Source organism: Hyaena hyaena, unplaced genomic scaffold (genome assembly GCF_003009895.1).
Source record: "Hyaena hyaena isolate Hyena2069 unplaced genomic scaffold, ASM300989v1 scaffold_1367, whole genome shotgun sequence".
In the NCBI taxonomy this organism is placed as follows: Eukaryota; Metazoa; Chordata; class Mammalia; order Carnivora; family Hyaenidae; genus Hyaena; species Hyaena hyaena.
In genome coordinates this window covers 327,656-345,063 of record NW_024082002.1, presented here as the reverse complement: position 1 = coordinate 345,063, position 17,408 = coordinate 327,656, and the positions used below count along the sequence as shown (strand labels likewise).

At 40.8% G+C, this 17,408-nt stretch overlaps 1 protein-coding gene across 1 annotated transcript; it reads right to left on the bottom strand.

Annotated features, from left to right (window-relative positions):
- Positions 1 to 4,602: 4,602 nt before the first annotated feature.
- LOC120225308 (olfactory receptor 2B6) lies at positions 4,603 to 5,544 on the bottom strand. Its single transcript, XM_039223556.1, has one exon. It carries the CDS (start codon positions 5,542 to 5,544, stop codon positions 4,603 to 4,605), a length of 942 nt encoding a protein of 313 aa, XP_039079487.1.
- Positions 5,545 to 17,408: the final 11,864 nt, after the last annotated feature.

Genomic DNA, 17,408 nt, shown 5'->3' with positions numbered 1-17,408 from the left:
GAAAGCCAAATAAAACACTATAATACTTGTTGATCATAAGAAAGAGAGCCAGAGATGAAACAAGGGACAAAGAACTACAAAAAAAACCAGAAAACAAAATTTTTAAATGGCACTAAGTACATACCTATCGATAGTTACTTTAAGGGTAAATGGACTAAATACTCCAATCAAAAGATACAGAGTGGTGGAATGGACATAAAAAAAAAAAGACTCATTTATATGCTGCCTCCAAGAGACTCACCTCACATCTAAAGATGCAGACAGACTGAAAGTGAAGGGATGGAAAACATTCACCACGCAAATGGAAGCAGTACTTAACATCAGGCAAAATAGACTTTAAAACAAATACTGTAACAGACAAAGAAGGACCTTACATAATGATAAAGGGATCAGTCCAAAAAGAGGATATAACATGGGACACCTGGGTGGCTCAGTTGGTTAAATGTCCGACTTTGGCTCAGGTCATGATCTTACAGTTCGTGAGTCAGAGCGCTGCATCAGGCTCTGAGCTGTGCTTGACAGCTTGGAGCCTGAAGCCTGCTTGGGATTCTGTGTGTCCCTCTCTCTCTGCCCCTCCCTTGCTCGGGCTCTGTCTCTCAAAAATAAATAAACATTAAAAAAAAAAAAGAGGATATAACAATTGTAAATATCTACACACCCAACACTGGAGCACCTAAATACGTAAAGCAAATATTAACAGACACAAAGAGATAAAGTGATGGTGATACGATAATAATAGGGGTTGTTAACACTGCATGTACATCAATGGAATAAACTTAACCAAGGAGATCAAAGACCCATACTCTGAAAACTATAAAACACTGATGAAGGAAATTGAAGACGACACAAACAAATGGAAAGATAGTCCATGCCTATGAATTGGAAGAATTAATATTGTCAAAACGTCCGTATCACCGAAAGCAATCTACAGAGTCAATGCAATCTCTATCAAAATACCAATAGTATTTTTCACAAAACTAGACACAATACTAAAATTTGTCTGGAACCACAGAAGACCCAGATAAGTAAAGCAATCCTGAGAAAGAAGAGCAAAGCTCAAGGTACCACAATTCCAGATTTCAAGATACACTACAAAGTTGAAGTAATCAAAACAGTATGGCAGTGGCACAGAAATAGATACATAAATCAATAGAACAAGAACCTACATTTATATGGTTAATTAATCTGTAACAACGGAGTCAAGAATATCCAATGGGGAAAAAGACAGTCTTTTCAATAAATGGTAGTGGGAAAACTGGACAGCTACATGTAAAAGAATGAAACTGAACTACTTTCTAATACCATATGCAAAAATAAACTCAAAATGAATCAACGATCTGACATGAGACCTGAAACCATAAAAATCCAAGAAGAGACAATTGCAGTAATTTCTCTGACATCAGCCACAGCAATATTTTCCTAGATATGTCTCCTAAGGCATGGAAACAACAACAAAAATAAATTATTGGGACTGCATAACAATAAAAACCTTTTGTTCAGCAAAGGAAACCATCTACAAAACAAAAAGACAGCCTACTTAATGGGAGAAATATTTGCAAAGGATATATCTGAAAGGGTTAATATCCAAAACACAAAAAGAACTCATACAACTCAAAACCAAAAAAGAAAGAAAGAAAGAAAGAAAGAAAGAAAGAAAGAAAGAAAGAAAGAAAGAAAGATCTGATTTTAAAATGGGCAGAGGGTCTGAAGAGACATTTCTCCAAAGAAGACACCCAGATGGCCAACAGACACATGAAAAGATGCTCCACAGCACTTATTATCAGAGAAGTGCAAATCAAAACCACACTGAGATATCACCTCATGCTTGTTAGAATGGCTAAAATCAAGAAGATAAACAACAGGTGTTGGAGAGGATGTGGAGAAATGGGAACCCTCTTGCACTGTTGGTGGGAATGCAAACTGGTGCAGCCACCGTGGAAAAGAGTGTGGAGGTTCCTCAAAAAGTCAAAAGTACAAATAATCTGATCCAATAATTCCACTTTGGGGTATTTAGCCAGGGAAAATAAAAACTCTAACTCAAAAAAATATATGCACCACTATGTTCATTGCAGAGCTATTTATAACAGCCAAATTATGGAAGCAACCTAAGTGCCCATCTATAGGTGAATGTATAAGGAAAATGTGGTGTATACATATCAATGCGATGGAATTTACATTATCATAAAAAAAGGATGAAATCTTGTCATTTGAGACTACATGGTTAATGGACTTAGAGGGTATCATGCTCTATGAAATAAATCAGTTTGAGAAAGACAAATACAAGTCCACTCATAAATGGAATCTAGAAAATGAACCAACAAATAAAAAAGCAGAATCAGAACTCTAAGTACAGAGAACAAGTTGATGGTTGCCAGAGGGGAGGAGAGTGGGGGACGGGCAAAATGCGTAGAGGGGAGAGAGAGACACAGGTCTCCGGTTATGGAGTTATGGAGTAACTCCAGTTACGGAATGAGTCAGTCACAGGAATAAAAACAGAGCATAAGGAATACAGTCAATGATGTTGTAAAAGGATGTAAAGGGACAGACGGTAGCTATGCTGGTGGTGAGCACAGCATAATGTATAAACTTGTCAAATCACTAAGCTGTAAATACCTGAAACTAATGGACCACTGAGTGTCAACTATACTCACATAAAAAGAAAACACAAAACAAAATACATTTTCCTTAAAAATGGTTTGGATCACAAAAATTAATTTCTCAGAATTGCAAAAAAAAAAAAAAAGAAAGAAAGTTAGAGTGACATGTCTTATTCTAAATGCATCTGTGTTCTAAATGAATACATATAAAGGGGTATATGTACATTTTTAATAATCACAAGGTAACTGATAATAGCTAATAGAATTTACCTGTAAATCATTTTCTTTTAAAAAAATTTTTTTAATGTTTTATTTATTTCTGAGAAAGAGACAGTGTGAGCAGGGGAGGGTCAGAGAGAGAGGGAGATACAGAATCTGAAACAGGCTCCAGGCTCTGAGCTAGCCGTCAGCACAGAGCCCGATGTGGGGCTCAAGCCGAGCACTGAGAGATCATGACCTGAGCCGAAGTCAGACACTTAACCGACTGAGCTACCCAGGCTCCCCCTATAAAGTTTTTAAAGTTTATTTATTTTGAGAGAAGGAGGGAGAGAGAACTCTAGCAGGAGAGGGGCAGAGAAAAAGAGGGAGAGAGAGAGAGAATCCCAAGCAGGCTTCATTCTGCCAGCACAGAGTCCGATGCGGGGCTCAAACTCATGACCCATAAGATCGTGACCTGAGCCAAAATCAAGTCAGATGTTAACTGACTGAGCCACCAAGGCACTCTCGCCATTTACTCTTTTAACATCTAATAGGAAAGAGAGAACTGAATGTAGTACTTGGCAAATCAGATTTATTTCTCTTATCGGTTAGCATTATGTTGTGGGAAAAATAAAACGGTGTTCCTACAGATTTTATGAAGGAATACGACAGATGTATTTTTCAGTTATTATATTTCCTGTATTGGTAGTGTATTGGTAGGAGAAAACGGAGAAAAGCAACACAATGAAATAACTATAATGTGAATGAATCACTCAACCAAAACACCCCACCGATACAGCCCATGCTACTTCCTTAACAGCTTGATGACTTCTAAGGAGACACAACAAAACCTCTATCCAGGCTCTGTCCTCGCGAGGAGACCAATATGCAATGAGATGTCTGTTGTGCCAGCAAAATGCATGAAACAAGAGATCATTAGAAATCATGACACGGATGCTATTTTAAAATCTTGGGGCGCCTGGGTGGCTTAGTTGGTTAAGCGTCCGACTTTCGCTTAGGTCATGATCTCGCGGTTCGTGGGTTCGAGCCCCGCGTCAGGCTCTGTGCTGACTGCCAGCTCAGAGCCTGGAGCCTGTTTCAGTCTGTGATTCCCTCTCTCTCTGACCCTCCCCTGTTCACGCTGTCTCTCTCTCTCTCCTAGAAATAAATAAAACATTAAAAAAAAATTAAAAAAAAATAAAATCTAGGCTGTAAGTGTTGGGGGTTAAAATGATGATGATAATATTTATAATTGGGAGAACTGTGAACATTAGCTGGGCCTGCTAAAACCTAGAATTTAATCTATAAAGGATATAAAATGGATGCTTTCACTTAGGAGGAAAATGTGAGTATGGAAGCATGGCAAGAGGAGGAAATCCAGGTGCAATTCTAGAAGAAAGATCACTGTGATTTCTATTATCCTGCTCCTGTGGGAGTGGGAGTGAAGATTAAAGCTGGGATTGCTAACCTCAGCTCCAACTTCCGGGTTTCAGTAAACCTCCTTTAACTGTATGCAAAAATAGCTGTGTGTGTACTTGTGACATTATCACAGCAAGGATTTCTGGCTTTTATTGAATTCTCAGAAAGGTATAAGTTCACCAAATTACACAAACATTGGTGTAAAGCTTGAAGATGTTGAAGTTACACGGCTTCTGGTCAAGTGAAAGACTAGCTCTGGGTACTGGTTCAATGAGCATGCTTAGGGAACAGAACATTCCCTGTAGGAATGATGAAAACAGGGCAGGCTGAGAAGTTAGTAAGCCAAGTAAACATTAAGTGCTTATAAAATTTATCATTTGCATATCCCTCATTTCTTGATTAAGACTCTTGCAACTAACCTTTTAAAGGCCTCCTTGACCTCTTTATTCCTAAGTGTGTATATAAGAGGGTTCAGCATGGGTGCAATGATCCCATAGAAGAGGGACACCATCTTGCCCCGGTCCTTGGAGGCAGGGGATGGCGGTTGCAGGTACATGGAAACAGCAGTGCCATAAAACAGTGACACCACAATGAGATGGGAGCCACATGTGCCAAACGCTTTTTGTCTACCTTCAGCCGACTGGATTCTCAGCACTGCTCGGGCAATAAAAGCATACGATACCAGAATGAGCGTCAGGGGTATCAGATGGAACAGCACGCTCACAAAGAATAGTTCAGCCTCGTTTGCTGTTGTGTCCACACAGGACAACTTGAGCAGAGCAGGGACCTCACAGAGAAAGTGGTCTACTACATAGGGGCCACAGAACGGTAGCTGGAGGGTCACCGCGGACAACCAGACTGAGTTGCCGAAACCAGTAACCCAGGACGCGGCTGCCAGCTGGAGGCACAGCCTCTGGTGCATGATGACGGAGTAGTGGAGAGGCCGGCAAATAGCGGCGAACCTATCAAAGGACATGACGGCCAGGAGAACACATTCAGTGGCGCCCAAAGCTAGAAACATGAAGAGCTGGGCCACACAGCCGCCATAACTAATGACCTTCCTGGTGCTGCATAAATTGACCAGCATTTGCGGAACTGTGCTTGTGGTGTAGCAGAGGTCCAGGAGTGACAGATTGGTAAGAAACAAGTACATGGGGGAATGGAGTTTGGGGTCCAGGCGTGACACTAGAATAATGGTCAAATTCCCAAAGATAGTCACCACATAAGAGATGAAGAAGACCACAAAGAGCGGGAGCTCCAGCCATGGTCTGTCTGAGAAACCTAACAGGATGAACTCCCTGGGGGCGCTCGCGTTGACCCCCTTCATCATCGCTGTCTCACTCTTTGTTCCCTGAAACACAAAAGTTCAGGAAGTCAGTGAACCCATGTTTATGGACTGCCTCAAGTATTTATAATCACTTTACTCCCTGTTCGAAGCTATTTACCGAATGCAGATTGCCAATGTGAAAAATACAGAGTTGGAAATATTCATTCACACTTAGGTATTTCTGCAATTTAATCTTTCTATGTCTGTACCAGCATTTCAGAAATGAAGGCCAAAATTTAAAAAACAAATACCTGATTTAAACAACTGTAATGAAGTGCATTCTCTGATAATTTTGGTCATTTTGTTAATCTTTATTTGCACTACTTTCCACCCAGATTGCTGTTTTTAGGAAGATTCAGGTATAATCCCTGTCATCAGAAACAGTTAAAACTATTCAGACCACCTCCCAAAACTATGGAGATAGGTTCTAGCAAGCTATTAGACACACTTGAAAAGAACATGTCTGTTTCCTTTTAAGATCTCACAGAATCAGAATAAAAAGATAGTAACATGGAATTTGGAGCTGACAAGCCTGGGTTCAAGTCTGTACTAAATAAAATGATGAGTTAAATCATCCTGGGAATGTTTCTTATCCTCTCAAACTTCAGGCTCCCATCTATAAAATGGGTATAATAATGCCTTCCCGGTGTGACAGTGTGAGTGTGATGGAAACACACCGTAGTGGCCACAGGCCTCTGCCGTGTTCAGAGAGGAAGCTGCCTGGGACTATTTGACTCGAAGCGTCTAAGGTGGCCAATGGAAAATGACTGTGTATCGACGATTTACCCTCCTGTCCCCCCAACGACTCGAAAACCACCCACCTCACCAACAGATGTGATGGTGACTCTGATGTAAAGGATGAATGTGACCTTCCAGGCGACTTGCTGGGCACCGCGCTGTACAGCCTGTGACAAAGCAGCACAGTGAGGCAGGACTCTGGCTGCAGACAGCAAGCTGTTCAGTCCTCGGTTTGCTGGGGGAGCAGCGGAGGCCAGCGGCTGAGGGTGTGGCCATCCGAGTCTGCTCCTCACTAACGCTTCCCTCTATTCCTTATGATTTTGTTCGTTCAGAAATGTGAATTTGGGGCGCCTGGGTGGTTCAGTCAGTTACACTCCGACTTGAGCTCAGGCCATGATCTCACAGTTTGTAGGTTCAAGACCCATGTGGGGCTCTGTGCTGACAGCTCAGAGCCTGGAGCCTGCCTCAGATTCTGCGTCTCCCTCTCTCTCTGCCCCTCCCCTGCTTGTGCTCTGTCTCTCTCTGTCTCGCTCAAAACTAAATATACATTAAAAAATTAATGTGAATAAATGATAGGAACATAATTTTTGAATTATCAGTTAATTTGTGCTTTAATTACACTCATTTCTTCTCTAGCTCTCAGTACAGAGTGGTGGGGAAGTCTCAGAGACACTTGGAAAGTTTCTCTTGCTACACAGCTGTCAGTAAAATAGGTATGAGATACAGGTATAAATCCAGATGAAGATACGAAAGTGCAAAACTGCTCAAATCCTCAAGGGGAAAAGACAAGTACCTGAACATGCATTTAGCATGCTTCCATGTGTTTATTTACATATGGCAACATCTTATTAGATCTGTTAGTATTCTCATGTGTGCAAAAATTATCTGGGAGTATGCAGAAGTGTTAGAAATTGTTACCTCTGGGGAGTAGGGATGGAGAGAGAGTCAGACTTTAATATTTACCTTTACTCATGCTCATTCTAATATTTAGTAAACAATGTATTAATTACTACATTTTATTAATAAAAATTATTGTGTGTTATATAATGACTTTAAATGTCTTACTTATCCTCTGTGCATTATTATAAGGACCAACGTTGCTTTAGACTTAAACACCATTAAAAAATCCGAAGTGAATTTAATCTTTTATCTATTAATAGATCCTTAAAACTGAGTCTGACTTCAGGTTCCATATGAAGATTTTCTAAAGGGTAGACTATGGGGACACTGAGCATCTTACTACAAAAAAAAAAAAAAAAAAAGAAAAGAAAAGAAAAGAAAAGAAAGGGAAAGGTGCCCCTGATTATAGGGATTCTGAAAAGCAGGGCAAATGGAATCAGTAGAGATTTCACGATTTCCTTGAGTTACTCAAGTGTTGAAAAAATGTCCTCAAGTCCATATAAATAAGGTGAGCTTAGCCCTTGTCTACTCAGGGCTGTTGCTGAAGTTTCTGTCCCCGCACGATTGCTGAGAGGACCCTTCCGTTCTCAGAAGTGTTTTTATCTGGAGGATAATTTACAAGGCCTCACTAGCTGTGCCTGGAAAAGTGCGCCAACCTGCCACCTGTCCTTCAGCAGGAATCTCACTGAGGACGCCGCCTGTTTTCTCCTCCCGTCTGGACAGGATTTTGGATCTCATGCTCGCTCCTGGAGCTCAGCCGGGAGATGGCCTCTCCAGGAAGTCGTCGCTGAGGATCACAGCAGAGGGGGGGCTCAGCTAGCCTCCCGCCCTCTCCTGCTGAGGGTCAGTAACTGCAGAAGTAATCAAGGTGCTTCTGTTTTTACCGATAGAAGGTACTGGCTGGTTGTACTGTCGTAGGCAACGGCCCCTTGTCTGCAGTAGCAAGGGCCTGAGATGGGGGGAAGGTGTAAATACCGGAGACAACAGGCCCAAGCAGAACGAAAGTGCTCGGGGCACTGCAGTGCCCCTAATTCTCATTTTCCTCTCTGCTTGTTGTGAGGGCGAAGTTTCTCCCATCTTTCAAACTCCCGATTACCTCAAAATATATCCACTGTAAAAAAGAGACCTTTCTATTAAACAGTTGAGGTAGCACTTTGTACTAAAAAGTTTACTAATTTGAATCGTTATTTTTATCACTAACATCAGGTTGGAAGGAACAAACTAGGGAGTCCTCACCTGTGTCACTGACAGGTGGGGGGGGAGGTGTCTTTACCTGACAGCGCAGGTGATTCCTAGTCATGGCTGAGGCCTCCCAGAACCGCTCGGCCGACTCCTGCGTAGGGTCCTTCCTGTGCCATCTTCAGAGGACATGACTCTCATTTTGAGTAAGTGTTCCCTTGGTCAACATAGGAACATATGTATTCTTTAACATTTATTTTTTTTTTGAGAGAGAGAGAGCAAGCCAGGAAGGGCAGAGAGAGCGGGAAGAGAGAAATCCCAAGCAAGATCTGTGCTTAGAGACTGACACGGGCTTGAACCCACAAACCACGAGATCATGACCTGAGCCGAAACTGAGAGTCTGACGCTCAACCGACCCAGCCACCCAGGCACCCCAACATAGGAATATATTTTAACAATGTGAGACACAAAAGAGATCAACCACAGGTAAGGAAAGGTGAGGCTTTTTTCAATGGAGCAGTTGAAAGGGGCTGTTTGGACTGTTAAGAGTATTTATCTATATGTAACTCAGGGTATTTCCATTTATTTTGTCGTGATAATATAAGCTCCTACCAGCTGCTTGCCTGTGTATTGGCTGACGTTACATCCCCAGCTACATGCTGGATTTGCTCAGTCCACAACTGACATTCGGGGATTCAGAATGAAGAGGTACAACAAAGTCTTGGAAATCCTTTTTAAGCTGTGACTGTGGAAAGAGCATTGACATAAGAATGGTGACAAGAGTTACAGCTCTGATCCAGCCACAAAGTCACTGCACAGCTGGGCCACCCACTCAGCGGTTGGGGAAAGCCATTTAACCTGCAACATTGGCATTTTCTGTCTTCTCTGTAAAGTAAAAATTGTTTGGTTCTCAGGTTCCTCAAGTTATCACGTCCCCGTGAATGTACAAAAAGCCCAACACTGAACTTCCGTCTTGCTGTTGGAGTCTTAGGATAAATAACGGTGTAATCTAGCCACACAACACTGCAATTTGGCTTTGAATAGAGAGGAAAGTTTGTCACTCCCCCTGCCCCCTTATTTCATGAAAGATTGAGTCAGGGAAAAACTCGGATTAGGAAGCTCAGAGGGGCTCTTTTCCTAAACTGGTACACAGCAGACTAGCACACTGAAGATTAAAACCCAGGACTGCTCTGCTTCAGAGTTTTGATTTTTGGTAGAGATAACAAATACATGTGAACAGCACTAGAAACAAATAAATGGAATGAAGAAACTGAGCCTCACTCAGATTTTTGTGATATAATGATTAACAGGTCATAAGGTGAGTTCTCAAACACCCAAATTTCAGGGTGTCTCGTAGAATAATTTACCAGCGTTTGAAGCACTAGAGATAGGACGATGTGGCTGTGCTTGTGCAAGGAGCTTTGAATTCCAATAAGGTCAAGGAGAAGCTCTCCGTGTGCTCTTCAGTTGTGAAGAGGATGTGATGCAGTTCGTTCAAGTCCTTACTCCCCTTTTCCAGTGGCAAATGAGGAGATCTCCATTCAGGATTAACCAAAAAATACAAGAATAGGAATGCAATATTGCAGACAACCAGAATGTCTTTTTTCTGGGCTCACAATACAAAGTATTTCTTTTAGAGAGAGAGAGAGCAAGAGCAGGGAAAGGGGTGGAGAGAGAGAATCTTAAGCAGGCTCCATGCTCAGTGCAGAGCCTGATGCGGGCTCATGAGCTCATGACTTGATCTGAAATCAAGAGTTGGATGCTCAACCACCTGAGCCACCGAGGTGCCCCCACAATGCAAATTATTAAGGCATTACCTGCTGTTTTCAGTATTCTCCTCACCACATTTGCAATATAAATGAGGATAGAGATTTTTTTTTGCAAAATCACGTTGATGTGCACCCTGGCTTATAAGGGAAGGTAACACTATTCTGTGTTTAATGGTAATTGACCAGGACAACCAATGGGCAGAGAGGGAGATCTCTGTGAGGCCAATTCCAACTTTAGCTTAGGTTTGCCCCACCATTACCCTCTCTCGGGAGACTGTCTCCTCAGCTTTTTCTAAGACAAAAGGGAATGACAATAGGGACTAACCTAACTCTTCAAATAAGGCTTGAGTTTTGTGCTCTCAAACTGGGAATTAATTTCCTTTTGTAAGCCATGGAGTCCTGTGAGGCCACGTTGAAAAGAAAATGTCGATTTGTTGTGAAATTGTGAGGTCAATTTCTAGACAATAAGACAGACTTCGGCTTAATTTACCATAGAAATATTTTGTTACCTCGATTTACATAAAGCAGTTTTATTTATCATATACCCAAATATTTCCTTCATAGACTTTTATGTTTTTGGGCTTAGTGAAAAAGTACTCCCTCTCTATTTTTATTTTTTATTTTTCTAAAAATAGTTTATTGTCAAGTTGGTTTCGAAAAACACCCAGTGCTCATCCCCACAAGTGTCCTCCTCCATGCCCATCACCCCCCTCACCCCCCACACCCATCAGTCCTCAGTTTCTTTCTCAGCATTCAAGAGTCTCTCATGGTTTGCCTCCCTCCCTCTCCCCCAATATTTCTCCATTTCTTCTCCCCCATGGTCCTCCGTTAAGTTCCTCCTAATCCTCCTACACGTGGAAACATGGTATTTTTCCTTCTCTGCCTGACTTATTTCTCTCAGCATAACACCCTCAAGGTCCATCCATGTTGCTACACATGGCCAGATTTCATTCTTTCTCATTGCCATGTAGTATTCCATTGTATAGATAAACCACATCTTCTTGATCGATTCGTCCGTTCATGGACACTTAGGCCCTTTCCATGATTTGGCTATTGTTGAGAGTGCTGCTATGAACATTGGGGTACATGTGCTCCTATGCATCAGAACTCCTATATCCCCTGGGTCAATTCCTAGCAGTGCTATTGCTGGGTCATAGGGGAGTTCTATTGTTAATTTTTTTGAGGAACCTCCACACTGTTTTCCAGAGAGGGTGCTCCAATTTACATTCCCACCAACAGTGCAGGAGGGTGCCCGTTTCTCCAAATCCTTACCAGCATCTATAGTCTCCTGATTTGTTCATTTTAGCCACTCTGATTTAGCGTGAGGTGGTATCTCAGTGTGGTTTTGATTTGTATTTCCCTGATGAGGAGGGATGCTGAGTATCATTTCATGTGTCTGTTGGCCATCTGGATGTCCTCTTTGGAGAAGTGTCTGTTCATGTCTTCTGCCCATTTCTTCACTGGATTATTTGTTTTTCGAGTGTGGAGTTTAATGAGTTCCTTATAGATTTTAGATACTAGCCCTTTATCTGATATGTCATTTGCAACTATCTTCTCCCATTCCATCAGTTGCCTATTAGTTTTATGGGTTATTTCCTTTGCCGTGCAGAAGCTTTTAATGTTGATGAGGTCCCAATAGTTTAATTTTGCTCTTGATTCCCTTGCCTTTGGGGATGTGTCAAGTAAGAAATTGCTGAGGTGGAGGTCAAGGAGGCTGTTTCCTGCTTTCTCCTCTAAGATTTTGATGGTTTCCTGTCTCACATTCAGGTCCTTTATCCATTTTGAGTTTATTTTTGTGTATGGTGTGAGAAAATGAGCTAGTTTCATTCTTCTGCATGTTGCTATCCAGTTTTCCCAGCACCATCTGTTAATTTTCCATTGGATACTCTTTCCCACTTTGTCAAAGGTTAGTTGGCTATACATTTGTGGGTCCAATTCTGAGTTCTCAATTCTATTCCATTGGTTTATGTGTCTGTTTTGGTGCCAATACCATACTGTCTTGATAATTACAGTTTGTAGTAGAGGTTAAATTCTGGGATTGTGAAGCCTCCCATTTTGGTTTTCTTCTTCAGTATTACTTTGGCTATTCGGAGTCTTTTGTGGTTCCATACAAATTTTAGGATGGTTTGTTCTAGTTTTGAGAAGAATGCTGGTGCAATTTTGATTGGGATTGCATTGAATGTGTAGGTTGCTTTGGGTAGTAATGACATTTTCACAGTATTTATTCTCCCGATCCATGAGCATGGAATATTTTTCCATTTTTTTGTGTCTTCTTCAATTTCCTTCCTAAGTTTTTTATAGTTTTCATCATACAGGTCTCCTTTATCTTTGGCTAAGTTTATTCCTAGGTATTTTATGGTTTTTTGTGCAATTGTGAATGGGATCAGTTTCTTGATTTTTCTTTCAATTGCTTCATTAATGGTGTATAAAAATGCAACCGATTTCTGTACGTTGATTTTGTACCCTGCAACAATTTGCTGAATTCATGGATCAGTTCTAGTAGGCTTCTGGTGGAGTCTGTCGGGTTTTCTATGTAGAGTATCATGTCAGCTGGGAAAAGTGAAGGTTTGACTTCTTTGCCAGTTCTAATGCCTTTTATGTCCTTTTGGTGTCTGATGGCTGATGCTAGCACTTCCAGCACTATGTTAAACAGCAGTGGTGAGAGTGGACATCCCTGTCGTGTTCCTGATCTCAGGGGGAAAGCTCTCAGTTTTCCCCCGTTGAGGATGATGTTAGCTGAGGGCTTCTCATAGATGGCTTTTATGATGTTTAAGTAAGTTCCTTCTATCCTGACTTCTCGAGGGTCTTCATTAAGAAGGGACGCTGTATTTTGTCAAATGCTTTTTCTGCATCTATCGACAGAAATCATAATAAAAAAATCATGATAAAAATCATATGGTTTTTATCTTTTCTTTTGTTGATGTGATGTATCACATTGATTGATTTGCAATTATTAAACCAGCCCTATAAACCAGGAATGAATCCCACTTGATTATGGCGGATAATTCTTTTTATGTGCTGTTGAATTCGATTTGCAAGGATCTTGTTGAGGATTTTTGCATCTGTATTCATCAAGGATATTGGCCTGTAGTTCTCTTTTTTTCTGGGTCTCTGTCTGGCTTGGGAATCAAAGTGATGCTGGATTCATAGAATGAATCTGGAAGTTTTTCTTCCATTTATATTTTTTGGAACAGCTTGAGAAGAATGGGTATTAATTCTGTTTTAAATGTCTGGTAGAATCAAAACCCTAGAGGAGAAAGCAGGAAACAGCCTCCTTGACCTCCACCTCAGCAATTTCTTACTTGACACATCCCCAAAAGCAAAAGAATCAAGAGCAAAAATAAACTGTTGGGACCTCATCAAGATTAAAAGCTTCTGCACCGCAAAGGAAACAATCCATAAAACTAAAAGGCAACCAATGGAATGGGAAAAAATAGTTGCAAATGACATATCAGATAAAGGGTTAATATCCAAAATTTATAAGGAACTCACCAAACTCCACACTCGAAAAACAAACAACCCAGTGAATTAATGGGCAGAAGATATGAACAGACACTTCTCCAAAGAGGACATCCAGATGGCCAACAGACACATGAAACGATGCTCAGCATCCCTCCTCATCAGGGAAATACAAATCAAAACCACACTGAGATACCACCTCATGCCATTCAGAGTGGCTAAAATGAGCAAATCAGAGAACTCTAGATGCTGGCGAGGATGTGGAGAAACGGGCACCCTCCTGCACTGTTGGTGGGAATGTAAACTGGTGCAGCCTCTCTGGAAAACAGTGTGGAGGTTCCTCAAAAAATTAACAATAGAACTCCCCTATGACCCAACCAAAGTGCTGCTAGGAATTTACCCAAGGGATATAGAAATGCTGATGTATAGGGACACATGTACCCCAATGTTCATAGCAGCACTCTCCACAATAGCTAAAACATGGAAAGAGCCTAATTGTCTATCAACGGACGAATGGATCAAGTAGATGTGGTTTATCTATACCATGGAATACTACATGGCAATGAGCAATGAAATCTGGCCATGTGTAGCAACTTGGATGGACCTTGAGGGTGTTATGCTGAGAGAAATAAGTCAGGCAGAGAAGAAAAAATACCATATGTTTGCATGTATAGGAGGATTAGGAGGAACTTAACAGAGGACCAAGGGGGAGAAGAAGGGGGAAAATAGTGGGGGAGAGGGAGAGAGGCAAACCATGAAAGACTTTTGGATACTGAGAACAAACTGAGGACTGATGGGTGTGTGGGGGGAGGGGAGGAAGGAGATGTGCATGGAGGACGGCACTTGAGGGAATGAGCAATGGGTGTTATATGGAAACCAACTTGACAATAAACTATTTGTAAAAAATTAAAAAAATAAAAAATAAATAAATGTCTGGTAGAATTCCCCAGGGAAGCTATCTGGCCCAGGCTCTTATTTGTTGGGAGATGTTTGTCAATGGATTCAATTTCCTCACTAGTTATGGATCTGTTCAGATTTTCTCTCTTCCCGTGTGAATTTTGGTAGTGAGTGTGTGTTTAGGGATTTGTCCATTTCTTCTAAATTGTCAGTTTGTTGGCATATAATTTTTCATAGTATTCTCTGATAATTGCTTGTATTTCTGAGGGGTTGGTTGTAAAAAGTCCATTTTCATTCACGATTTTGTCTATTTGAGTCCTTTCTCTTTTCTTTCAAGAAGCCTGGCTAGAGGTTTGTCAATTTTGTTTATTTTTTCAAAAAACCAACTCTTGGTTTCATTGACCTGTTAAACTGTTTTTTGGGATTCTATATTGTTTATTTCTGCCCTGATTTTTATTTTTTTTCCTCTTCTCCTACTGGGTTTGGGGTGCTCTTGTTGCTCTCCTTCTAGTTCCTTTAGGTGCACTGTTAAATTTTGTACTTGTGCTTTTACTAGTATCTTGAAATAGGCCTGGAGTGCAATGTACTTTCCTCTTAGGACTGCCTTTGCCGCATCCCATAGAGTTCAAAATCGTTGTATTTTCATTTTCATTTGTTTCCATATATTTTTTAATTTCTTCTCTAATTGCCTGATTGGCCCATTCATTCTTTAGTAGGGTTCTTTAACCTCCATGTTTTTGGAGGTTTTCCAGACTTCTTCCTGTGGTTGATTTCAAGTTTCATAGCATTGTGATCTGAAAGTGTGTATCATATGATCTCATTTCTTTATATTTCTTTTTTTTTTTTAATGTTTTTTTTTATTTATTTCTAGGAGAGAGAGAGACAGCATGAGCAGGGAAGGGTCAGAGAGAGAGGGAGTCACAGATTGAAACAGGCTCCAGGCTCTGAGCCGGCAGTCAGCACAGAGCCCGACGCGGGGCTCGAACCCACGAACCGCGAGATCATGACCTAAGCGAAAGTCGGACACTTAACCGACTAAGCCACCCAGGCGCCCCTCTTTATATTTCTTGAGGGCTGCTTTATGTCCCAGTATGTATGTGATCTATCTTGGAGAATGTGCCGTGCGCACTTGAGAAGAAAGTGAATTCCATGGCCTCAGGATGTAGAGTCCTAAATATATCTGTCAAATCCTTCTGGTTCAATGTGTCATTCAAGTCCGTTGTTTCTTTTGTGATTTTCTGTCTAGTTGATCTGCCCATTGCTGTAAGTGGAGTATTAAAGTCCCCTGCTATTCGCACATTCTTATCCATAAGTTTGTTTCTGTTTGTGATTGTTTTATGTATTTAGGTGCTCCCGTATTCAGTGCATAGACTTTTATAATTGTTAGCTCTTCCTGATGGATAGACCCTGTAATTATTATATAATGCCCTTCTTCATCCCTTGTTACTGCCTTTAATGTCCAGTGTCTGAAATAAGTATAGTTACTCCAGCTTTCTTTTGACTTCCAGTAGCATGATAGATATTTCTCCATCCTCTTACTTTCAATCTCAAGGTGTCCTCAGGTCTAAAATGAATTTCTTGTAGACAAGAAATAGATGGATTTTGTTTTTTTATCCATTCTGCTACCCTATGTCTTTTGATTGGGGCATTTAGTCCATTTACATTTAGTGTTATTATTGAAAAGTATGGGTTTAGAATCATTGTGTTCTTTGTAGGATTCATGCTTGTGGTGGTGTCTCTGGTATCTTGTGTTCCTTGAAACATTTCTCTCATGGAGTCCCCTTCAGGATTTCTTGTAGGGGTGGTTTAGTGGTGACAAATTCTTTCAATTTTTGTTTATTTGGAAAGACTTTTATCTCTCCTTCTATTCTGAATGACAGGCTTGCTGGATAGAGGATTCTTGGCTGCATATTTTTTCTGTTCATCACATTGAAGTATTCCTGTTATTCCTTTCTGCCCTGCCACGTTTCAGTAGATAGGTCTGTCACCACTCTGATAGGTTTCCCTTAGTATGTTAGGGCCCTTTTCTCCCTAGCTGCTTTCAAAGTTCTCTCTTTGTCCTTGTATTTTGCAAGTTTCACTATGATATGTTGTGCAGAAGATCTATTCAAGTTACATCTGAGGGGAGTTCTCTGTGCCTCTTGGATTTCAATGTCTGTTTCCTTCCCCAGATTGGGGAAGTTCTCAGCTATAATTTGTTCAAAAACCTCTTCAGGCTTTTCCCTCTTTCTTCCTCTTCTGGAAATCTTATGATACGGATATTGTTGCGTTTGATTGTATTGCTGAGCTCTTGAACTCTCCTTTCGTGTTCCTGGATTAGTTTATCGCTCTTTTTCTATAATTTATCTTCTAATTCACCTATTCTCCTCTCTGTGTCTTCAGTCTGTGCATTGGATGCCTCCATTTTATTGTACATCTCATTTATAGCATTTTTAAATTCATCACAACTATTTTTATGCTCCATAGTCTTCATAACAATTGTTTTTCTGATGTTTTCCATGCCATTTTCAAGCCCAGCAATTAATATTATGACAATTGTTCTAAATTCTTATTCAGTTATGTTGATTATATCTGTTTTGAGCAGTTTTTTAGCTGTCATTTCTTCCCAGAATTTCTTTAGAGGAGAATTCTTCTGTTTCGTCATTTTGGCTAGCTTTCTGTCTCTTGTTAGTTTTAAAGGCTTGTTATGAACTCTGCACCTGTGAGTACTGCTGCATTAAAGAAGGCTCTGTGACTGTCCAGGGCTTGTCCTTTCAGGAAGTGTTCTTTGAAGGGTGTCTCTTGGTCGCTCTTGTTGAGACTTTGGTTATTTTATTTCCCTACTCATTGTAGTATTTGGGACTCTCCACCATATGTACTTTGGCTTGCTTCTTGAGGTAGCCACTATAAGGTTTTCTCAGCCATCTCTGTTTCCTTTTCCTCCTG